At 34.8% G+C, this 19,277-nt stretch overlaps 1 protein-coding gene across 25 annotated transcripts in view; it reads left to right on the forward strand.

Moving 5' to 3' along the window:
* The window catches only part of LOC142499506 (titin-like), a 254,089-nt gene that overhangs the window by 122,116 nt on the left and 112,696 nt on the right, over nt 1–19,277 (forward strand). For 16 of the 25 annotated variants that reach the window (XM_075608936.1, XM_075608959.1, XM_075608943.1 and 13 more), the window contains 33 exons: nt 48–131; nt 431–484; nt 812–886; nt 1,031–1,114; nt 1,767–2,369; nt 2,746–2,820; nt 3,231–3,335; nt 3,892–3,975; nt 4,303–4,383; nt 7,033–7,116; nt 7,366–7,449; nt 7,563–7,631; nt 7,948–8,025; nt 8,242–8,307; nt 8,856–8,939; nt 9,103–9,186; nt 9,455–9,529; nt 10,067–10,153; nt 11,110–11,184; nt 11,285–11,350; nt 11,597–11,680; nt 11,849–11,923; nt 12,033–12,113; nt 12,308–12,388; nt 17,097–17,177; nt 17,276–17,359; nt 17,467–17,550; nt 17,658–17,741; nt 17,854–17,940; nt 18,065–18,142; nt 18,224–18,304; nt 18,392–18,457; nt 18,545–18,628. In XM_075608936.1, the coding sequence (XP_075465051.1) occupies nt 48–131; nt 431–484; nt 812–886; nt 1,031–1,114; nt 1,767–2,369; nt 2,746–2,820; nt 3,231–3,335; nt 3,892–3,975; nt 4,303–4,383; nt 7,033–7,116; nt 7,366–7,449; nt 7,563–7,631; nt 7,948–8,025; nt 8,242–8,307; nt 8,856–8,939; nt 9,103–9,186; nt 9,455–9,529; nt 10,067–10,153; nt 11,110–11,184; nt 11,285–11,350; nt 11,597–11,680; nt 11,849–11,923; nt 12,033–12,113; nt 12,308–12,388; nt 17,097–17,177; nt 17,276–17,359; nt 17,467–17,550; nt 17,658–17,741; nt 17,854–17,940; nt 18,065–18,142; nt 18,224–18,304; nt 18,392–18,457; nt 18,545–18,628 (3,147 nt within the window). Of the gene's footprint in view, nt 1–47; nt 132–430; nt 485–811; nt 887–1,030; nt 1,115–1,766; nt 2,370–2,745; nt 2,821–3,230; nt 3,336–3,891; nt 3,976–4,302; nt 4,384–7,032; nt 7,117–7,365; nt 7,450–7,562; nt 7,632–7,947; nt 8,026–8,241; nt 8,308–8,855; nt 8,940–9,102; nt 9,187–9,454; nt 9,530–10,066; nt 10,154–11,109; nt 11,185–11,284; nt 11,351–11,596; nt 11,681–11,848; nt 11,924–12,032; nt 12,114–12,307; nt 12,389–16,089; nt 16,135–16,369; nt 16,454–17,096; nt 17,178–17,275; nt 17,360–17,466; nt 17,551–17,657; nt 17,742–17,853; nt 17,941–18,064; nt 18,143–18,223; nt 18,305–18,391; nt 18,458–18,544; nt 18,629–19,277 lie in introns of those variants that run through there. The other 9 variants (XM_075608949.1, XM_075608950.1, XM_075608951.1 and 6 more) reach the window with 6 other exon arrangements.

A 19,277-nucleotide genomic window follows, 5' to 3' on the forward strand; every position in this document is an offset into this window, starting at 1 on the left:
ACTGTTTGTGACATCTTTTAAACGTCTTAAAATGTACTGTGTCTTAGTTCCCGGGGTCATTAAGAAACCTATCACTGCAGGAAAACTACCCATTGCTGCTCCCAAAAAAGCTGAAATTCCCCCAGTGAAAGGTATATTGTCTCAGACTGTGTGTTTGTTCTATGTGTTTTGTTCCCTGTGTCTTGAACATATCTTTTACATTCATGATATACACACTAAAATATTGCTGCTACTTCTTCTGCTTGTGCTTGACCATGTTCATGAACATGAATGAGCTGTTTTTAGTTGAACAGTACATTAAACATCCGTCTTCTTATTTGTTTGTTTCATATTTGTTTGTTTGTATAGTACTACATGTTCTTTTATGTAATATATATGTCGGTCCAGTGTTGACAACAAGTATTCTTACGTAAAACTCCTGTCTTTAAAGTTCCTGAGGCCCCAAAGAAACCTATTCCAGAAGAAAAAGTTCCACCAGCTAAAGGTATCATTCATTTGGTGTCAAGGCAGCTACAATTGTCTCAATCTTGCACTATATGTATCAACGTTTAACTCCAGTTTTCTACCAGTGCAGAACTGCTGCCGATATTTCATTGAAAACCTCCAATTATTTTACCATCATTTTTTTGCATCGCAGTTAAACAATATAATTTACTTTAACATACTCTGTCCTGTACATTATGTTCTTGTCACCTGTCTTACTTTTTTAAATGTCCGTCAGTGTCCCTCTTATATATTCTTCTTTGCGTCTTTGAACCAATGAGTTCTTCTGAGAGGAGTTAAGAGCCTTCTTGTTAATGTGTCTTTTAAGTGCCCGAGGTTCATAAGAAACAAGAAGAAAAGATACGTATTGTTTCCAAAAAAGTGGAAGCTCCGGCACCAGCAGGTACATTATGGCTTAAAAAACAACAACATATTTTGTGTTTTAAGTGTCTTGTGTTTTGTTTGGTACTTGAACACTCTTCTACGTTTATTTTTGTTTGTCTGTATATCTGTAATTTCAATCCATTTTTAAAATTACTCTTTAAAGTACCTGTGGTTCCAAAGAAAGCTAAGACAGAAGAAAAACTACCCATTATTGTCCCCAAAAAGGGAGCACCTCCCCCAGTTTCAGGTACACTTATTTTGGAAAAAGTGACTTTTTATGTTTTTGTATGTGTTTTGACATTTGTGTGTGTCTGTCTGTGTTTTAATAGTATTTTTCATGAAATGCAGGAGACATCATAAGTCTTAATTAGAATAGACTTGCTCAATAATCATGATAGAAGTATTTAGTAAAATAATCCTGCCATTCTCTGATATACAGCTCAGCCATCCCTATACATTAAAATCCTAACAAAAAAAGTAATGGATTATAAATACGATCAAGTCAAATCCAATGAAATGTCAAGATCTATTAATATATCACTATTTTACTGCACAGAGGAAGGCAAATCAATTGAGGTTTTCAGACGTAAGAGCTCCTGATGTGTCAAAAACTACATTGAAAAAACACAGCAAAATAAAACATTCAACAATATTTCTATAGTATGTTGGAAAGCACTGTGAAAGTCTGTGTTACATTAATGTCCATAAGTAACAACAACGATGTCCTAAAACCAAACAATTACTTTTTAATTATTTACAATTTCAATATAATTTTAAAAGATGCAGGGTTCAAGTTTACTTATGATTCTAAAAATACCACACATTACCTCTTTTAAGTCTTGTGATATGTTTGCTGTTGCCAGTTAGTGGTAGTAATGCAGATATGTGTGTTTTTAAAGTGTCAATGGTGTCCAGGAAAGTCAAAGAAGTAAAAGTAGTTGCTGTAAGAAGTGAAGAAGTACCTGAAGAAATATTTGAAGAACCAGATTATAGAGAAACAGAAGTATATGCAAGGGTACCAAAGAAAATACAGGAAATCTACAAGGAACAAGTCTACGGAGAAACATATGAAGAACAAATCTATGAGGAACGGGAAGAAACCTATGAGGAAGCAGAAGAGGAAATTTATGAGGAAGAAACTCAGAGAGAAGTAGAGGAAACCTATGAAAAAGAAGAGGTATATGTTTCTGAAGAACAAAAAGAAATTTATGAGGAACAAGCTCCAGAAGAAATTTATGAAGAAGAAGAAGCCCCAGAAGAAATTTATGAGGAAGAAGCCCCAGAAGAAATTTATGAACCTACTCCTGATGAAGTTTATGAGAAAGAAATGGTTGCCCAAGAAGAAAGATACGAAGAACATATTTATGAAACTAGAGAAGAACAATATGAGGAACACATTTATGAGGCAGAAGAGGACATTTATGAGGAAGAGCCTGCAGCTCAAATCATTGCAGGAAAAGAAAGATTCTATCAAGAAGTAGAGGTGGTTTATGAAGAAAAAGGTACAAGCCTTTCTCTTACTGTGTATCTTTCATGTTCATCATCTGTGTTGTCTTGTCCTTCAGATCTTATGACTAATATGATAACAATAAGTGTCAACAGAGTAGATAACTCCATTGTAACAAATATGTAGTCACGTTCAGAGGTCTTCTAAATAGATAATTTCCATCCAGAGCATCATCAATAACATTTAATCCCATATTAATATCATATATTTAGATTTTATTGACAATCACAGCCAAAATAATTTTTTGTTTTCAGAAGCCTCTTTCTCGCTAATAATCCATACATTTCATTAGTTTATAACACATGGTCACATTACATGTGTTTTAAAATAATAAATGTACTAAATATAGTTTTTTAATTAATGTTTTAAAGAGCCAGACAAGCCTGCTGCAGTTTTCCTAGAAAGGAAAGTAACCATTGCTAAAAAAGAAGTCCCCCCATCAAAAGGTACTTAACATTTTATTGGCTAAGGAATATATGTTATGTTGTTAATGTCTGAGTGTCTTGTATTTCTTGTCTTATCTTTCATTCTTAAAACCCACATCATATCATTAAAGTGCCTGAAAAGTTGGCTCCAGGAGACAAAATACCTGCGGTTGTTCTTAAGAAAGATAAAGTAACTCTAGAAAAAAAGTACTTAATTCAATATTTTGCCAGTTCTTCCATTTCTTTATCCTCAAAAATGTCACATTTGAACAGCAAAGATTCTTTTTAGCTGTGTTTTGTTTCAGTTACTACCTGTTGTTATGTATTTGTGTTGTTTTTGTTATGACCTACTATTTTTCATGGCTGTCTTTGATTTGATGTCACAATATTATTATTCCTCACATAAGAATAAATTATCTTTCAATAATCAGAGCCAGAAATAGCCGCTCCTGTGGAAAAAGTGCCCATTGCTGTTCCTAAAAAAGTGGAAGTACATAAAAAAGTGGAAGTTGCCAAAAAAGTCCCACCCGTTAAAGGTATATGACCTAGCTACTGATGCTGACAGTTTTTTAATCTCTTCTTTTAATGTACAGTAGCTGAACCCGTCCTAAGGACAAAATAGCTCTATTGTGGTTATTACTAACCAAATATTTAATCATTTGCCTTCCACATTTGAAGTTTAACTTGGTCAAATACCGTACAACCAAAGAATACCAGTTTAATTTATGAGCAGAACTTTGATTTACGGGATTGCTTATAGTTGACTATAGTGTCTACTTCGTAGTACACCTACAGTATACAGCATGTCCATTATCATTGAAATGCTATGATAAGGCATATAGTGGTCTATTCAGTAAGGGGCTATACAGTCGTTTTGAAGCCCAAACCATGTTGGTAGCAATCTACAACAGACATTGCGCTTTGGTGAATAAACACCTTCTTAGTTTTACCTTTATCCTGCTATACACTACAGCTGTGAAATAAGATTGTTTATATATACAGCCTTCTTCACTAGGGCCTTGTGTATTATTTTATTTGTTTGGTGTGTACTTCGTCTTGAAATGTCTCAAACAAAATAAAATCTCTTTAAAGTGCCTGTGGAGCCTAAGAAACCTGCTCCGAAAGAAAAGGCAGCTATTGCTGTATCTAAGAAAGAAGAAGTTATACATGTTGAAGGTACATAGGTTCTTCATTGCAATTGGAACCTGCTTTAACCCATTCAAGTCTTTGTTTCCATCTCTTACAACCTCTTATAAACATCAGCATTATGTTGTCTTCTGTTCTCATCTTCATCAATTCTTTAGGCGTTCAAATGCCTCCTTCTTCATTACTCATAAATTCATCTTAAAAAGACAGTAAAAAAAATACAATCTTTCCATTTTTGTTTTATGTTTTCCTTCCTGTCTTATGTTTGTGCCATTCAGTGTTGGGCCTCATTTTTCCTTCTTAATGTGTCTTTCTTTGTAACTTCCTCCATTCCTAAAAATCACAATGTCTTTAAAGTTTCCAAGGTCATTAAGAAAACTGTTCCTGAAGAGAGAATACCAGCGGAACCACCAAGAGTGGAAGCACCAGCTGCTAAAGGTATCCACACTATAGGCAATACATGCTTTATCTTACTCTTTCGTTGGCAATGTATAATTGCAATCATTCTTTCAATGCGGCTTCATTGTAGTGTACCGCTTTTTGTTTGTTTTGATGTGCTGTTAATACTTAATTTTTGCATGGTAAAAAAATGATTCTGCTACCAATATAAAACAGATTGGGCCATATAGTTTAAACATGTAGTTATATAGCAGTACACGTGTACTTGCAACCATCTAACACTTATATTGAGAGCATATTACCTTCAAACTCTAAAGAGGTAATTAAAAAAATAGCAGTAATCAAAACCGTGCACTTTCTGGCATTCAAAACAATTGTCATTATGGAGCAGTAATTGCGACTGCAGCTTTGTGAATGATTCTGAAAGGGAAGCCACAGGTCTCATGTTTCCAGTTGAATAGAGTTGTACTGTACATCAGTATTATGTAGTGTATTGACCAGTTGATTTTGATCTACAGTAGTGCTTCAAATAGAATTTTAGAAATGTAGCGAGCTTTCATTGCGAAACGTTTCTCAATAGCTCTAACTATATACTTTTACAGGCACAGAAAGGTGTGAGCTGTGTTGGTCCTCCCATGTAGTAAAATAAGAGGAGGGAGAAGGACTGTGATACCTTTTATTAAACCAACAAATAGTTGATCCAGTATGTTACCAGCTTTCCAAACTCTCAGAGTTCTTTATCATGACCCCGAGAAGACGTTTGAAAGCTTGTAACATATCAATCAATTGTTGGTCTAATAAAAGGTATTACACTACCTACTCCTTCCTCTTATTTTAATAACATTTTTTACAGGTTTCGTGTTTTTTACCCCATAGATTTATAGCACTGTACAGTATTGCTTAAAATGCAATATAATATTTTAATGTTAAAATTTACAAATTCATGTTGAACAATAGAAAATACTACTACAGCTTATCCCTCTTTATAACGCTGTGCTTGGGGTCTAAAGAATCACATCCCATTATAAGTGGATCGCATTAGAAATAATGTACATTGTATGCATTGTACAATAAAGTATTTAAGATACCAATAATCATGTTGTAAAGTATTCATAAATATGAAAATTGGAAGCCACACTTGCATTACGTTAAAAGGGGGTTGAGCTGTAGCTTTTCAAGCTTTGTTCTATTAGTAACTTACAGTACATAGTAATTGCCCAACTGCTTCTATTTTGATTTGGCATTCAGCGCTTCCATTTTAGCAACATCTGCTTCGTAAATAGAAATGTCTATTTTGTTTAGAAACAAGCCAATAAAGGAGAAATGTTACTTATTATCGCATGTCCTGTTACAGGCCATGAATTGATTCACAGTACAATTTCCACTTCTCTTTTTTCTGAACTATTTGCCTATTTTAATTATGTTATGCCTAATGGTGGTTTTCCAGCAAATACGTTGCTGGTGGCTACATACAGTATGTGTAACCCAAAGAGGCAAAATGTCAATAAATAAATACTAAATTCTTGGAATGAGAATAGGTTTGTGGTCCCAAAGTAATGACATGGCAAAGGTTAAAAACTGTTAGTTCAGAATGGTAAAAAGAAAGAAGGATGGATTTACTCTTAAACTAAGGCTATGCTTATAGTCCCGGCGACGGCGATGGTTAAGTCTGGCTGCGGTCGCTGGAAAAATCAAACTGAGATGACTCATCACGCTTAAGCAACGGCCATGCATTTGTTTTGATGCGACGTCACTTTAGCCGCCACCTGCACTATAAGCGCAGCCTAAGGGATCTGTTAAATGTTGTATATTGTACTGTTCTTCTTTAATTGTTTCAATGTATGGTGTATGTTCTATATTATAATTTCATGAATTTCCCCTTTTTTTGTTGGCCTTCCTCTGGATCAATATACTGTAAATACAAATATACTGTAGGATAAGTATCTATCTAAATTTAACATAGATTGAACTGATGGATATATTTCTTTTGCAACCTCATCTACCATGTAAGTTACAGATGTAGCAGACATTATTGCACTGTTAGCGCAATGCATTGGCACATTATTTAACAGAAGGGCTATTGAAAACAATGGTCGAGGAGATAACACACAAGGTATTAGACTCATTATTTTGTGCATTACCTCACATTAACGTGGGAATAGCGTCTGCTATATCTGTAGGTCTTTTTCAGGGAATTCATCTTGGTTTCTGAGACATTTAATTTCTTTTTTTTTTCTTCAATAAAGGCATGAAAGGCTTGTGCTTAAAATCTTTGCACATTATGTGTTAGTGTGCAGTACAATTACTGTAAAATTCAGAGAACGCTGACAATCCTTTTAGTAATTAGTTTTGTTAACTCAAAGTATGATAGTGGTGTCATTTTGAAATAAGTGCACAACCCTTGTTATTTGTGAATTAAGTTACAAAGTCCTGACTGTGGTACTGTGTTGTTATTGTCTGTTAGAATTGTGTTCTACTTTCTGAAACTGTCTAGTTCAGGCATGGCCAACTCCAGTCCTCAAGGGCCACCAACAAGTTGGGTTTTAAGGATAGCCCTGCTTCCACGCAGGTGGTTCCTTAAAATCTGACCTCTGGGTGGCCCTGGAGGATTGGATTTGGCCACCCCTGGATCTAGTCCTTCTTAAAAAGACATACAAAACCAAACCAAAAAATGATATATCTTTAAAGTGCCTGAGAAGCCAAAGAAAGCAGTACCAGAAGAAAAAGTGCCAGCTCTCATTCCGAAGAAAGAGGAGGCTCCTCCAGCCAAAGGTACATACGTACTTCACTAAAACTTTTGCCAGTTCTAAGCTGGGCGGTGTGTGAACCAATGCATTCCACGCTCTTCTGCAACTACATGAGCTTAAAGCTTCTTCTTTTAAATGATGCCAACCTTTCCAGCATGGAAATATGTAGTGCACTTCAGCTTTGAATGTGTGTATTTTGTGCTTTATAGTAATATGAATTATATAGCAAGCTGCTTGAAGCTCCCTCCCTATAACAATCATCCTATCTTTAAAGTGCCTGAAGTGCATAAGCGCGCAGCCCCCGAGGAAAAAGTACCTGTTGCCGTTCCTAAAAGAGACGAAGCCCCAACTCCCAAAGGTACAAATCTATCGGATGTTTTCCGGCAGCTTTTTAACATCATAAAAATCTTGCAATTCATTATAAGTTCTTCATACAACTAAAATCCCTAACATGAAATCCTATTTTTAAAGTGCAAGAAATACCCAAGAAAGTTGTTCCGGAAGAAATTGTCCCTAAAAAAGAAGTACCATCTCCCAAAGGTAGAACATCCTTTAATATGGGTTTCTCTTTTCTTATCATCCTTTCAGTTCCAAATTTCCAATGTCACTTTTCTATACAACCGTGTTTCTTGGTGCATTGATAAATGTTGTGGTGTGTGTTTGTGTTTGGAGATTTTCCAGTGCAGAATAAAAGAAATCATTAGCAGTCATTTGCATCTTTAACACATGCCAGATATGGAGTCAAATTCTCTTTAATGGCTGGAGACTTTTCTGTGTTATTCATGTTTGAGTGTTTTATGTAGTACATGTGTTGCTGGCAAAGTCATTCTTACGAATAAATGCGATGTCTTTAAAGTGTCGGAAGTGCCAAAAAGAGCAGGGGAGAAAGTAGCTGTTCCAGTCCCTAAGACAGAGGAAGCCCCACCAGCCAAAGGTATAGCGACTCTTCACTTCCAAGTGATGGAAATCACAACCTGTCTTGTTCAGTGTATTGTTTGTATCAAATATATGTCCTATGTTGTTTACTTGCCCTTTATATGTATCTGTATTGGTGCACTTGTCTCTCATACTAATTTATTTTAAATGTAATTAATCTAAAAAAAAAAAAAAACATCAAAAAGGAAAGCCTAACTTAATCATATGTTTAAAGTGTTAGAAAAACACAAGAGAACTGTACTGGAGCCTAAAGTCCCAGATGAAGCTCCACTCTTTAAAGGTACATGGACTCTTTGGTTCAGATGTAGCATATATAATTGCACCTGTTAACGCTACTCCGATATTTAACGCACGAAATATAGCAGCACCATTGAAAACAACGGTATTGATATTTTCCGCTTTATTTCTTGTGTTAACTGCCATTAACTGGGGTAATTACGGCTGCTACATCTATTTAATAGCTAACACTAATTCTAACTACATTGCAATATACTTGGGGAAATGCACTGTAGGAGAAATGTGCTTAGCTGTCCATTTGTACACTAAATAATAATGCAAAAGTAACTATTAACTTCTGTGTTTGTAAATGTCTTCTTATGCTTGTGCACTTCAGAAACACCAGGTTATGTCAAATATTTGTCTTGGGTACATTGAAGGGAAAAAAATCTAAATGATTCTGCAAAAATAAACCTTTAAAAAAAGTTCACTAACACTTCTTAACATAGGGATTCTTGATCTGATTACTGCTTCTTGTGTGTAGTGGTATCAATGACTTTAAAGTACGTGTAGTACATCTTCCAAAGTCTAAGCAAAACATTGTTTTTAAAGTGCCAGAACTGAGAAAGAGGCCTGTTCCAGAAGAAAAGGTGCCCATTCCCACTCCTAAAAAAGAAGAGGTGCCTCCTGTCAAAGGTACATCCCAAAAATGTACAGTGAGACAATCTGTTTTATTAACAGTACAGAGTCACCTTCTGTCGGACATCGCCTTTAATATAGTTTTTTTTGTGTGTTTAATGTTGTATTTCTTAAGCACTTCCACAATCCCCTAAAATTTGTAATATACGTATTTTTAAAGTGCCTGAACAACGTAAGAGGGTTGTCCCAGAGGAAAAGGCAGCAGTTGCTGTTCCTAAAAAAGAGGAAGCACCTCCCGTAAAAGGTATAGAACTTCTTCATCCAATATACATAATACCTTTATGGGTTATGTTCTTGCTCTGTACAAATATATATTTTCTTATAGTTTTTGTCGTTCCATAATGTGTGTGCTGTATTTCTTTGTTTTATGTTGTCTATCTTGCACTGTGTCCTCTTGAATAATTGTACACTTGTGTCTGCTGATGCCACCAGTATTGTGTTCTGCTCAGCGTTTCTCTTTGTCTTGTGTAAGTGGATTTCACATTCTTAAAAGAATCTGATGTTCTTTAAAGTGCCTGAAGTTCCAAAGAAAATTACTCCCGAAGAAAAAGTGCAAAGGATTGTCCCAGAAGCACCGCCTGCCAAAGGTATATAATGAATTGTCAAAATGTATCATCCAGTACCATATAGTTTGTCTTGTTTCTTTTTACACCTTTGGTACCTATTTAATTTGTGATATCTTCTTTGTGTTGTTTCTTGTGATAGATGTGTAAACACATGTAAGAGTACTCACCAAAATGTAGCCCACAGGTCAATTGTATTACAAATCTGTCTTTTTTTATATTTCTTAAAAAAAACTATAACTGCAAAGGAAGCATTGAGTTGGTATTTTTTAAACATCAAGTGTAATGAATATGACAGAATCAAACAATAGATAAACAATCCTTGATTTACTATTGCCTTTAAAATATTTGTTAAGTGTTCATTTGTCCTGTGTTTACACCGTTTAGTATAAAAGTACAGGTATAGTATCTTATAACTAAAATGATGGCATAGCCTCACCTATTCAGTTACACTTCTTCATCAGTACCTCAAACAAACTCTTTTCATCCATTCTTTCCACACATTGAAAACAAAAATATGTATAATGCAATGATTTCTAAAAGAGGGTAATATCTTTAAAGTGCCTGAAAAAATGAAGACACTTACCCCAGTGGAAGTGGAAGAGGAAGAATTTATTGACTTGCCTGAAGAGGCTCCAGCAGTTAAAGGTATTAATCCACAGAAATCTTCTTTAAACTCTTCTATTACTAACATCTTTTAAAGTCAGTTATCTGTTTTGTCACCTTTAAATGTTGTATGTCATTAAAAGTACAAATGCAGTTTGAAGGATTCTAGAGTTTAACAGTATACTCACATTATACTTAATGTGTATACACACCGTATACCTAACCAATCTGTTTCCAGAGACCCTCCAATTAACAGCCCTTGAAAACGAGAACACATTTTAAAATCTTGTACAGCACCCTCAGAGTTCAGGTGGGAGATAGGGCCATAGAAGCAGCTTTGCTTCATTAGTAACCTACACGAGTTTAAAGCTTCCATCTATATTTGGCTATTTGTGACAGGGCTTCCAGATGTAATATATATATATATATATATATATTATATATATATATATATATATAAATATATATATATATATATATATATATGATAAATCTTTCATGCAAAAGTAATTCTCCTTCCCTTTAATTCCTCCATGTACAGTATAAAAAAAAGCTTGAAAATTCAAACTGAGACTGAAAGGAAGTTTCAATCAAATAGTTTTTCCTTTTTCGCTGATATACAGTACTACTATATTTTTGCTAACAAAAAAATTAAATGACAAGTTTTTTTTCCATAGGTCATTGAATATTTGTATTTTGGTGCACTAAGATATTGAAATATACAATGTATTTCAGTACATGCCCTATTTCTATAACTATGTATATTGTTTCCTGTTCAACTAACAATCACAAAATTCTGATAATCAAGTGTAGTTAAATACTGCCCAGAAATAAGTTTGATAAATAGTTTATGTTGGTTTACAACATTTTGTTTACAACATGTAATATAGTTTGTACGACACTGATACATTCCCCATTGTATCTGTAATTGTTATAATTTGTTCTCAATGTTCCAAAAATAATTTGCAAGTTAGTAAAGTATACACAATATTTTTAAGTGCCTGAAGTCCCTAAGAAAGCTGTTCCAGAGGAAAGGGCTCCATTTATACGTAAGAAACCAAAAGCTATGGAAGGTACACAGACTATTTACTACTGTATGTGTATTCATTTCTGTCTAGTTTTACATAATGTCTTGTCCGTGAAAAAACTGAAACATTACTAATATCTTTAAAGTGCCAGTCCCAGAAGAAAAACTACCAATGCGGATCACTAAAAAAGAAGTTGTACATCCAGTGAAAGGTACAATAGTCTTTATTGTACTTACATGGGGGGGTTATTTATCAAATTGCGATAGTGCCAACAGGGGCACTATTGCATGGAAACTTCCATTGACTACAACTTAAGTTACCATGCAATAGTGCCCCAGTCAGCACTATCACAGTTTATTTAATAACTCCCAGTGTCTTTGTATGTGTTGTTTTCATTTTGTTTGGTACATGTTTCAGTAAAGTTGAGGTTACTAAAATTAATATAATATCTTTAAAGTGCCTGAAGTGTCCCCGAAAGCAATACCAGACCAGAAAATACTTACCCCCATTCCTAAGAAAGAAGTGCCTCTTCCAGCAAAAGGTATTCATTCTCTTAATAATAATACCATCTATGTGTTGGTATTTCATGTACACAATGTTTGACTATACAGTACATGTTTGTCGTCACCCTAGCTCTGCTGAATGGGTAACGTTCTTTTGTTTTGTTGAAGTATTTTCAAGGTATTAAATCAAACTTATTTTCTTGAAGTACCTAAGAGAGTAGCCCCAAAAGAAAGAGAACCCCAACCGGCTCCTAAAAAGGAAATCACTGCTCCAATTAAAGGTATATCAGCTATAGACTGAATTAATACTATTTTTTAGAGCATTTAACTTTTTCTTAATATTTGTAATCACTATTTAAGTGACTAAAACATGATTAATATGTTTTAAAGTGACTGAAGTCGCAGATACAGTTGCGGAAGAGAAAGTACCAATCTTTGTTCCTAAAAGAGAAGTAGCTTCCCCTGTTGAAGGTACATTTTTAACTTTCATTTCTCAGGTATCTCCTTCATTGCTGGAGAGACCTGCCTTGCATTGGGGAGCCAAGCATTGTAGGACCCTTCAGCACTTGAACAGGATAAAACCTTGTGTGCCGTATTCAGTGTATTTGTCTTTTCAATGATGTGAAAAGGTACAAATGTCTTACTCAAAACTAATATCTTTGAAGTGATTGAAGAGATTGAACCATCTATCCAGGAAGTGGAGTTACCTCATGTGGTGGATAAGAAACATGTTCCACCAATGAAAGGTACATCAGTTCTTACCTGTTATCACCCAATAGTTCATACATGTGTGTCTTTTCCTGTTGTCAGTCATATTGCTCTTTTAGTGTTGATATTTCCATGTTTCTAAAGTTACACTAATATCTTTAAAGTTCCTGAGATACCTCAAATACCTGAGATACCTCAAGAAGAGAAAGTACGACATGCAGTTCCTAAAAAGAAAGTAGCTCCCCCTATACAAGGTACATAATCTCTGAGCTATAGTCCGAGTCTTTACACTGGATGTGTTTTTTGTTTTGGAAATTCACTAATACTAAACCTGTACTAATATCTTTAAAGTACCTGAGATACCTACAGAACCTACCCTAGAAGAAAAAATCCAGATTGCAGTTCCCAAAAGAAAAGTAGCTTCACCTGTTAAAGGTATATCATCTTGTCACTGCAAGCATTCAATTGGTTAAGCCTCAGTATTATTCTGTTAACTAAAATACTAAAGCAGAACTAATCTCTTTAAAGTACCAGAGGTACCAAAGAAAATGGCCCCGGAAGAAAAGCTACCTATTGTTCCCAGAAGAGAAATAGCTCCATCTGTGGCAGGTATAGCATCTTCAGATCATTCAATAGTTTAAGTCTATGTGTTAAATATTGTTATGAATCTTTATTAACTGTTGAAGTACTAAAGCAAAACTAATATCTTTAAAGCACTGGAGGTGCCTAAAAGGCCTGCCCCAGAAGAAAAGCTACCTATTACAGTTCCCCGAAAAACAGCTCCTCCCACACAAGGTATATCATATTCTGATTAAAATCACTCAGTTACTGAAGCATCATTATCTATTAATTCCTAAAGCAAAACTAATATCTTTAAAGTACCAGCGATGCCTAGGATGCCAGAAGAAAAACCACCAAGTGAAGTTCCCAAAACCGAAGTAGCTCCTCCTATGGAAGGTATATCATCTTCAGATCCTTCAGTTATGTCTGTGTCAATATTGTTGTTAACGTGCATCAGGCGGTGAAATACTAAAACAAAGCAAATACCTTTAAAGTTAAAGCGAGGCCTAAAAAAGAAGTAGCTAAGGGTACATTCCCAACATGTTGTAAATATTTAGCTTCAGAATTTAAATCTATGTCAATGTTTGTTGTTTATCGTTATATTGTCTAATATGATTTGTAAATGGCAAAAACAATACTAAATCAAACTAATCTATTTAAAAAGTCTCTTCCAGAAGAGAAAATACCTATTACAGATCACAAAAGTGAAGTAGCCTCCTCTGTGATAGCATCACTTAAATGTTTTGGAACAGCTGTTGAAGTGTGCAATATGCCAAATCTGAAAAAGGATGAATGAGATCTTTAATTTTGATATATGAGACCACTTTGAGTCCCAGAACAGTATTTCAGCAAGAACAGCGACCCCCAAAATAGGAATCACAGGTAGAAGACAGTGACCACGTGCCTCTTCCCTCTCAGTTCGTTTTGGAAGGCCTTTACATTTCTCAATAGTTTTATGCATTTCTATGGTATCAGACAGGAAATTATGTGACAGCTACAGTTGTAGAAGCTATATTGGTCCTGAAGAAGTGTAGATGTGTTGTTGTTGTTGTTGTTGTTGTTTTTTTACACTTTTTAATGGACCAATAAGAGAGTTATTCAAAACTGTACAGTTTTTTCTTACAGTATGTTTCAAAAGCTCCATATTTTCATAAACAAATTGTGTCTTCCATGTAGTAACAAAGGAGGGAAAAGGAGTATGATACCTTTTATTGGACCAACAAGTAGTTGATGTGTTACAAGCTTTTGAACCTCTCAGGGTCCCTCTCCCACCCTTTTTGCTACATTTTTATAATTAACTCTCTTGCAGGTCCATTTTAAGTTATCTAAACCTATGACAACTTTACAAATAATCAACATTTGAAACATAATCATTTGAATGGTCAGCATAGTTTTGGATAAAGGTGCACTCCTTTATGAAGATATGTATAAGTAATAGTGTGAGATGCCCTTTTAAGCATATGGACCACTCAGTTTTATAATCTTTCTTCGAAAAAGTTTAGTAGGCATTAATTAAAACAACATAATGTCAATATATTTAGAAATCCATAAAATTAGATTTACAATCCAGAACAAATGCGATCAGATATTTCTGCATCGAGGAATAATAAAAAAATAATAATGATGGCTAATTTTAAAAACATCCACAAATCAAATATCTAGTATTGCACCTTCATTCTATTTTTCTATCATTAACTGTACAAAAAAAAAATCTGGTGAAATTAATCTCTTTAAAGTGCCAGATATGCCTAGGAAGCATATTCCAGAAGAGAAATTACGTAGTATTGCAGTTCCCCAAAAAGAAGTACCACCATGCATGAAAGGTATAGAACATCTTAAATGTATTAGTACATCTGTTTACATTTCTAGCACTAAGTGTGACTTTGAAATACTAAATCACAATAAATATTTTTAAAGAACCCGATGAACCAGTTCCTGTAGAACAAATTCCCGTTCATGTTCCTAAAAAAGAAGTTATCCATATGCCAGGTATGCCTGCCTTAACAACAGTCATAAATTAGGTCTTCTATGTTCCAAGTGAATTTTAAAGTTTCTAATTGAACACCAATATATATTTTAAAGAGCCAGATGAGCCCAAGAAGCTTGTCGTAGAAGAGAAACAACATATTACCGTCGCTAAAAAGAAAGTAGCTCCCCCTGTGAAAGGTATATTATTTCTTGTTTGCTATCATTCCCTAGTCCTTGTATTTGCTGTATGTTTTGTTCTGAATGTCCAGTAATGATAGGATACTAATTCCCAACTAATATCTTTAAAGTACCTGAAGTGCCTACAAGACTGACTCCAGAAGAAAAAATACACATTGCAGTTGACAAACAACAAGCAGTGCTACCTGAAGAAGGTATATCATCATCATCATCAGTCTTTTCATTGCAATCATTCGTCATCGAAGTACAATATTTGTTAGCTAGTCAAATACTAAAACAAAACTAATATCTTTAAAGTTGCGGAGGTCCCGAAGAGACCGGCCCCAGAACAGAAACGACACGTTGCTGTTTCCAAAAGAGAAACTGCTCTCCCTGTGGAAGGTATATCATCTTCTCATTGGAATCATTCAGTACATATCAATGAGTAGTTAGTCATTTTTTGAGCATCTATTAATTATTAGAATACCATAGTTAAACTGATATATTTATATTATAAAAATTACCTATTGCCATTCCCCCCAAAATGCCGGCCTTAAACAACAGTCAGAAATAAGGTCTTCTATGTTCCATGTGAATTTTAAAGTTTCTAATTGAACTCCAATATATCTATAAAGCTTGTCGTAGAAGAGAAACAACATATTACCGTCGCTAAAAAGAAAGTAGCTCCCCCTGTGAAAGGTATATTATTTCTTGTTTGCTATCATTCCCTAGTCCTTGTATTTGCTGTATGTTTTGTTCTGAATGTCCAGTAATGATAGGATACTAATTCCCAACTAATATCTTTAAAGTACCTGAAGTGCCTACAAGACTGACTCCAGAAGAAAAAATACACACTGCAGTTGACAAACAACAAGCAGTGCTACCTGAAGAAGGTATATCATCATCATCTGTCTTTTCATTGCAAGCATTCAGTCATCGAAGCACAATATTTGTTAGCTAGTCAAATACTAAAACAAAACTAATATCTTTAAAGTTGCGGAGGTCCCGAAGAGACCGGCCCCAGAACAGAAACGACACGTTGCTGTTTCCAAAAGAGAAACTGCTCTCCCTGTGGAAGGTATATCATCTTCTCATTGGAATCATTCAGTACATATCAATGAGTAGTTAGTCATTTTTTGACCATCTATTAATTATTAGAATACCATAGTTAAACTGATACATTTATATTATAAAAATGACCTATTACCATTCCCAAAAAATGCCTTACTTAAACAACAGTCATAAATTAGATCTTCTATGTTCCATGTGAATTTTAAAGTTTCTAATTGAACTCCAATATATCTATTTTAAAGAGCCAGATGAGCCAAAGAAGCTTGTCGTAGAAGAGAAACCACATATTACTGTCGCTAAAAAGAAAGTAACTCCCCCTGTGAAAGGTATATTATCTCTTGTTTGCTATCATTCCCTAGTCCTTGTATTTGCTGTATGGCTTGTTCAGAATGTCCAGTAATGATAGGATACTAATTCCCAACTAATATCTTTAAAGTACCTGAAGTGCCTACAAGACTGACTCCAGAAGAAAAAATACACATTGCAGTTGACAAACAACAAGCAGTGCTACCTGAAGAAGGTATATCATCATCATCAGTCTTTTCATTGCAACCATTCAGTCATCGAAGCACAATATTTGTTAGCTTGTCAAATACTAAAACAAAACTAATATCTTTAAAGTTGTGGAGGTCCCGAAGAGACTGGCCCCAGAACAGAAACGACAGGTTGCTGTTTCCAAAAGAGAAATTGCTCTCCCTGTGGAAGGTATATCATCTTCTCATTGGAATCATTCAGTACATATCAATGAGGAGTTAGTCATTTTCACCATCTATTAATTATTAGAATACCATAGTTAAACTGACATTATTTATATTATAAAAATTACCTTTTGCATTTCCCCCAAAAAACAGTAGCACTCCCGGCAGAAGGTACATCGTGTTCCCATCTTCATTATCCACTCTGTCTCATTGTTTTGTATTTTTGGAACGTCGGTAAAATACTAAAGCAAAGTTAACCTCTTTAAAATAGTGGAAGTGCCAAAGAAACCGGCACCAGGAGAAAAACTACCCATTGCTGTTCCCAAAAAAGAAGCAGCACCCCACGTAGAAGGTATATCATCTTCTCAGTGCAATTGTTCAGTCCTTGTCTGTGTTTTACGAATATTTATTAGTTGGTAAAATACTAAAGCAAAACTAATATCTTTAAAGTATCTGCGGAGCCCAAGAAACCAGTCCTAGAAGAAAAGCGACCCATTCAGGTTGCCAAAAAGGAAATAGAACCCCATTCAGAAGGTATAGCATCTTCCCATTGCAATAATACAGTTGTTACCGTCTGTTAAGAATTTTTGTGAACTATATTCCATTGGTAAAATATTAAAGCAGAACTAATATCTTTAAAGTAATGGCGGTGGATAAGAAACCAGCCCCCAGAGAGAAGCTACCCATTGCAGCTCCCAAAAGAGAAGTAGCTCCCCCTGTGGAAGGTATATCATCTTCATGTCATTGCAGCTATTTAACGTTTGTCAGCTTATGACCTATTTTTGTGAATGCCCTATGTTTGAAAACTAAAGTTAAACTAATATCTTTAAAGTTCCTGCGGCGCCTAAGAAACCAGCCATAGAAGAAACCATACCGATTTCAGTTCCTAAAAAAGAAACAGCGCCCTCTGTTGAAGGTATGGCACAATAATATACAATACTGTTAATGTCTGTGTCATTGTGTGTTTAGTATTTTGTCAATTATTTCTCGTTGGCAAAAATACTAATGTCAAACTAATATCTTTAAAGTACCCGCATCAGTGCCTAAGAAACCAGCCCTACAAGAAAAAATGCCTATTACAGTTCCTAAAAAAGAAGTTGTTCCTCCTGTGAAAGGTATAATATCTTGTTATTCCTAACTGTGCAGCTGTTGAAGTCTTTGTGTTTGTCTTTTGTCTGAACCTTTTGTTGTAAAAGTTCAATAATTATAAAAATCCTAAAGCAAAACTAATCTCTGCAGATGTGCAAAAGAAACCCATTCCAGAAGAGAAAAAATCTGTGTTACGTCCCCCAAAACAATTAAGTCCCTCTATAAAAGGTATATCAAATATTACAGGGAATTGTACTAGCTTTTCAAGTGCCATAAATCGTGAAAATTAAAATTAATCAATTTCTTTAGTGCCAGAAACACAACAGAAAATGGTCCCTGAAGGGAAAATACCTAGTCAAGTGCCTCAAAAAGGAGTTGCACCTGTGCAAGGTATATCTCATTTGAAGTACAGTCATAAATTGCCACATGTTTGATAAAGATTTAAAGTTTGTAATACAATACCAATGTGTTTTAAAGTGCCCCATGGGACCAGGAAATCTGCCCCAGAAGAGAAACCACGTATAACTGTCCCCACTTTGACAGGTATACAAATGTGTATTGTTATCATACATTGTCACCCAATCTCTAGTGCTTTGCTAGATATCTAAAATTGTACTAATATCTTTAAAGTGCCTGAAGTGCTAAGGACAGTGTCCCCACCAGAGGAAATACCTCTAGATGTTTCTGAAGAAGAAGATATTTTAGAAATGGAAGGTATATATCCATTTTTCCATTCCCATCATCCTTTCACCACGACATTCCATCCTTGCTGTTTCATGTTTTGTAGGAGAGACACTCAGTGCATGAAAGGATATGTTGTTATTATTGTCCCGTGTTAATTTGGGTCCAATTAAATACTTTAAACCAAACATCCTGTGCACATTTCAAGTAGAGATGTCCCAAGGAGTTGTTTGAGGTGGAAATGTAACACGCTGGAAAGACCCCATATAAATACCGATACACAAATGCCTTAGCTAAGATTGCAATCATGATAAGCAAACAACACACAGAAAGGCACTAATATTTAATTGAGTTTTTATGATTGTGCATATAAACTCAAACTTAAATGGTAAATAAGTAGCAAGATCTAGAGATATTGTATGTTTGTCTTTTGTTTATTTAAACTTGTTTTGTTTCATGTCCACTACATGTGTGTGATATAGCATACCAGTCTTTATTATCATTATTTAGAAGGGCAATCTTATGAGAATGATCTTATCACGGAAATATCCAATACCATCAAAAAGCACGGAGTACTCAAGAAATTTCTCTTTTAAAGAAAAAAATGAAGAAATACCTGAAAAAGATATCTGCCACACTTGAAGTTAACATGCTACGTACTGCGTCCTGCTTTTATCCTTGT

The sequence above is a fragment of the Ascaphus truei genome, chromosome 7, assembly GCF_040206685.1.
Source record: "Ascaphus truei isolate aAscTru1 chromosome 7, aAscTru1.hap1, whole genome shotgun sequence".
Lineage (NCBI taxonomy): Eukaryota > Metazoa > Chordata > Amphibia > Anura > Ascaphidae > Ascaphus > Ascaphus truei.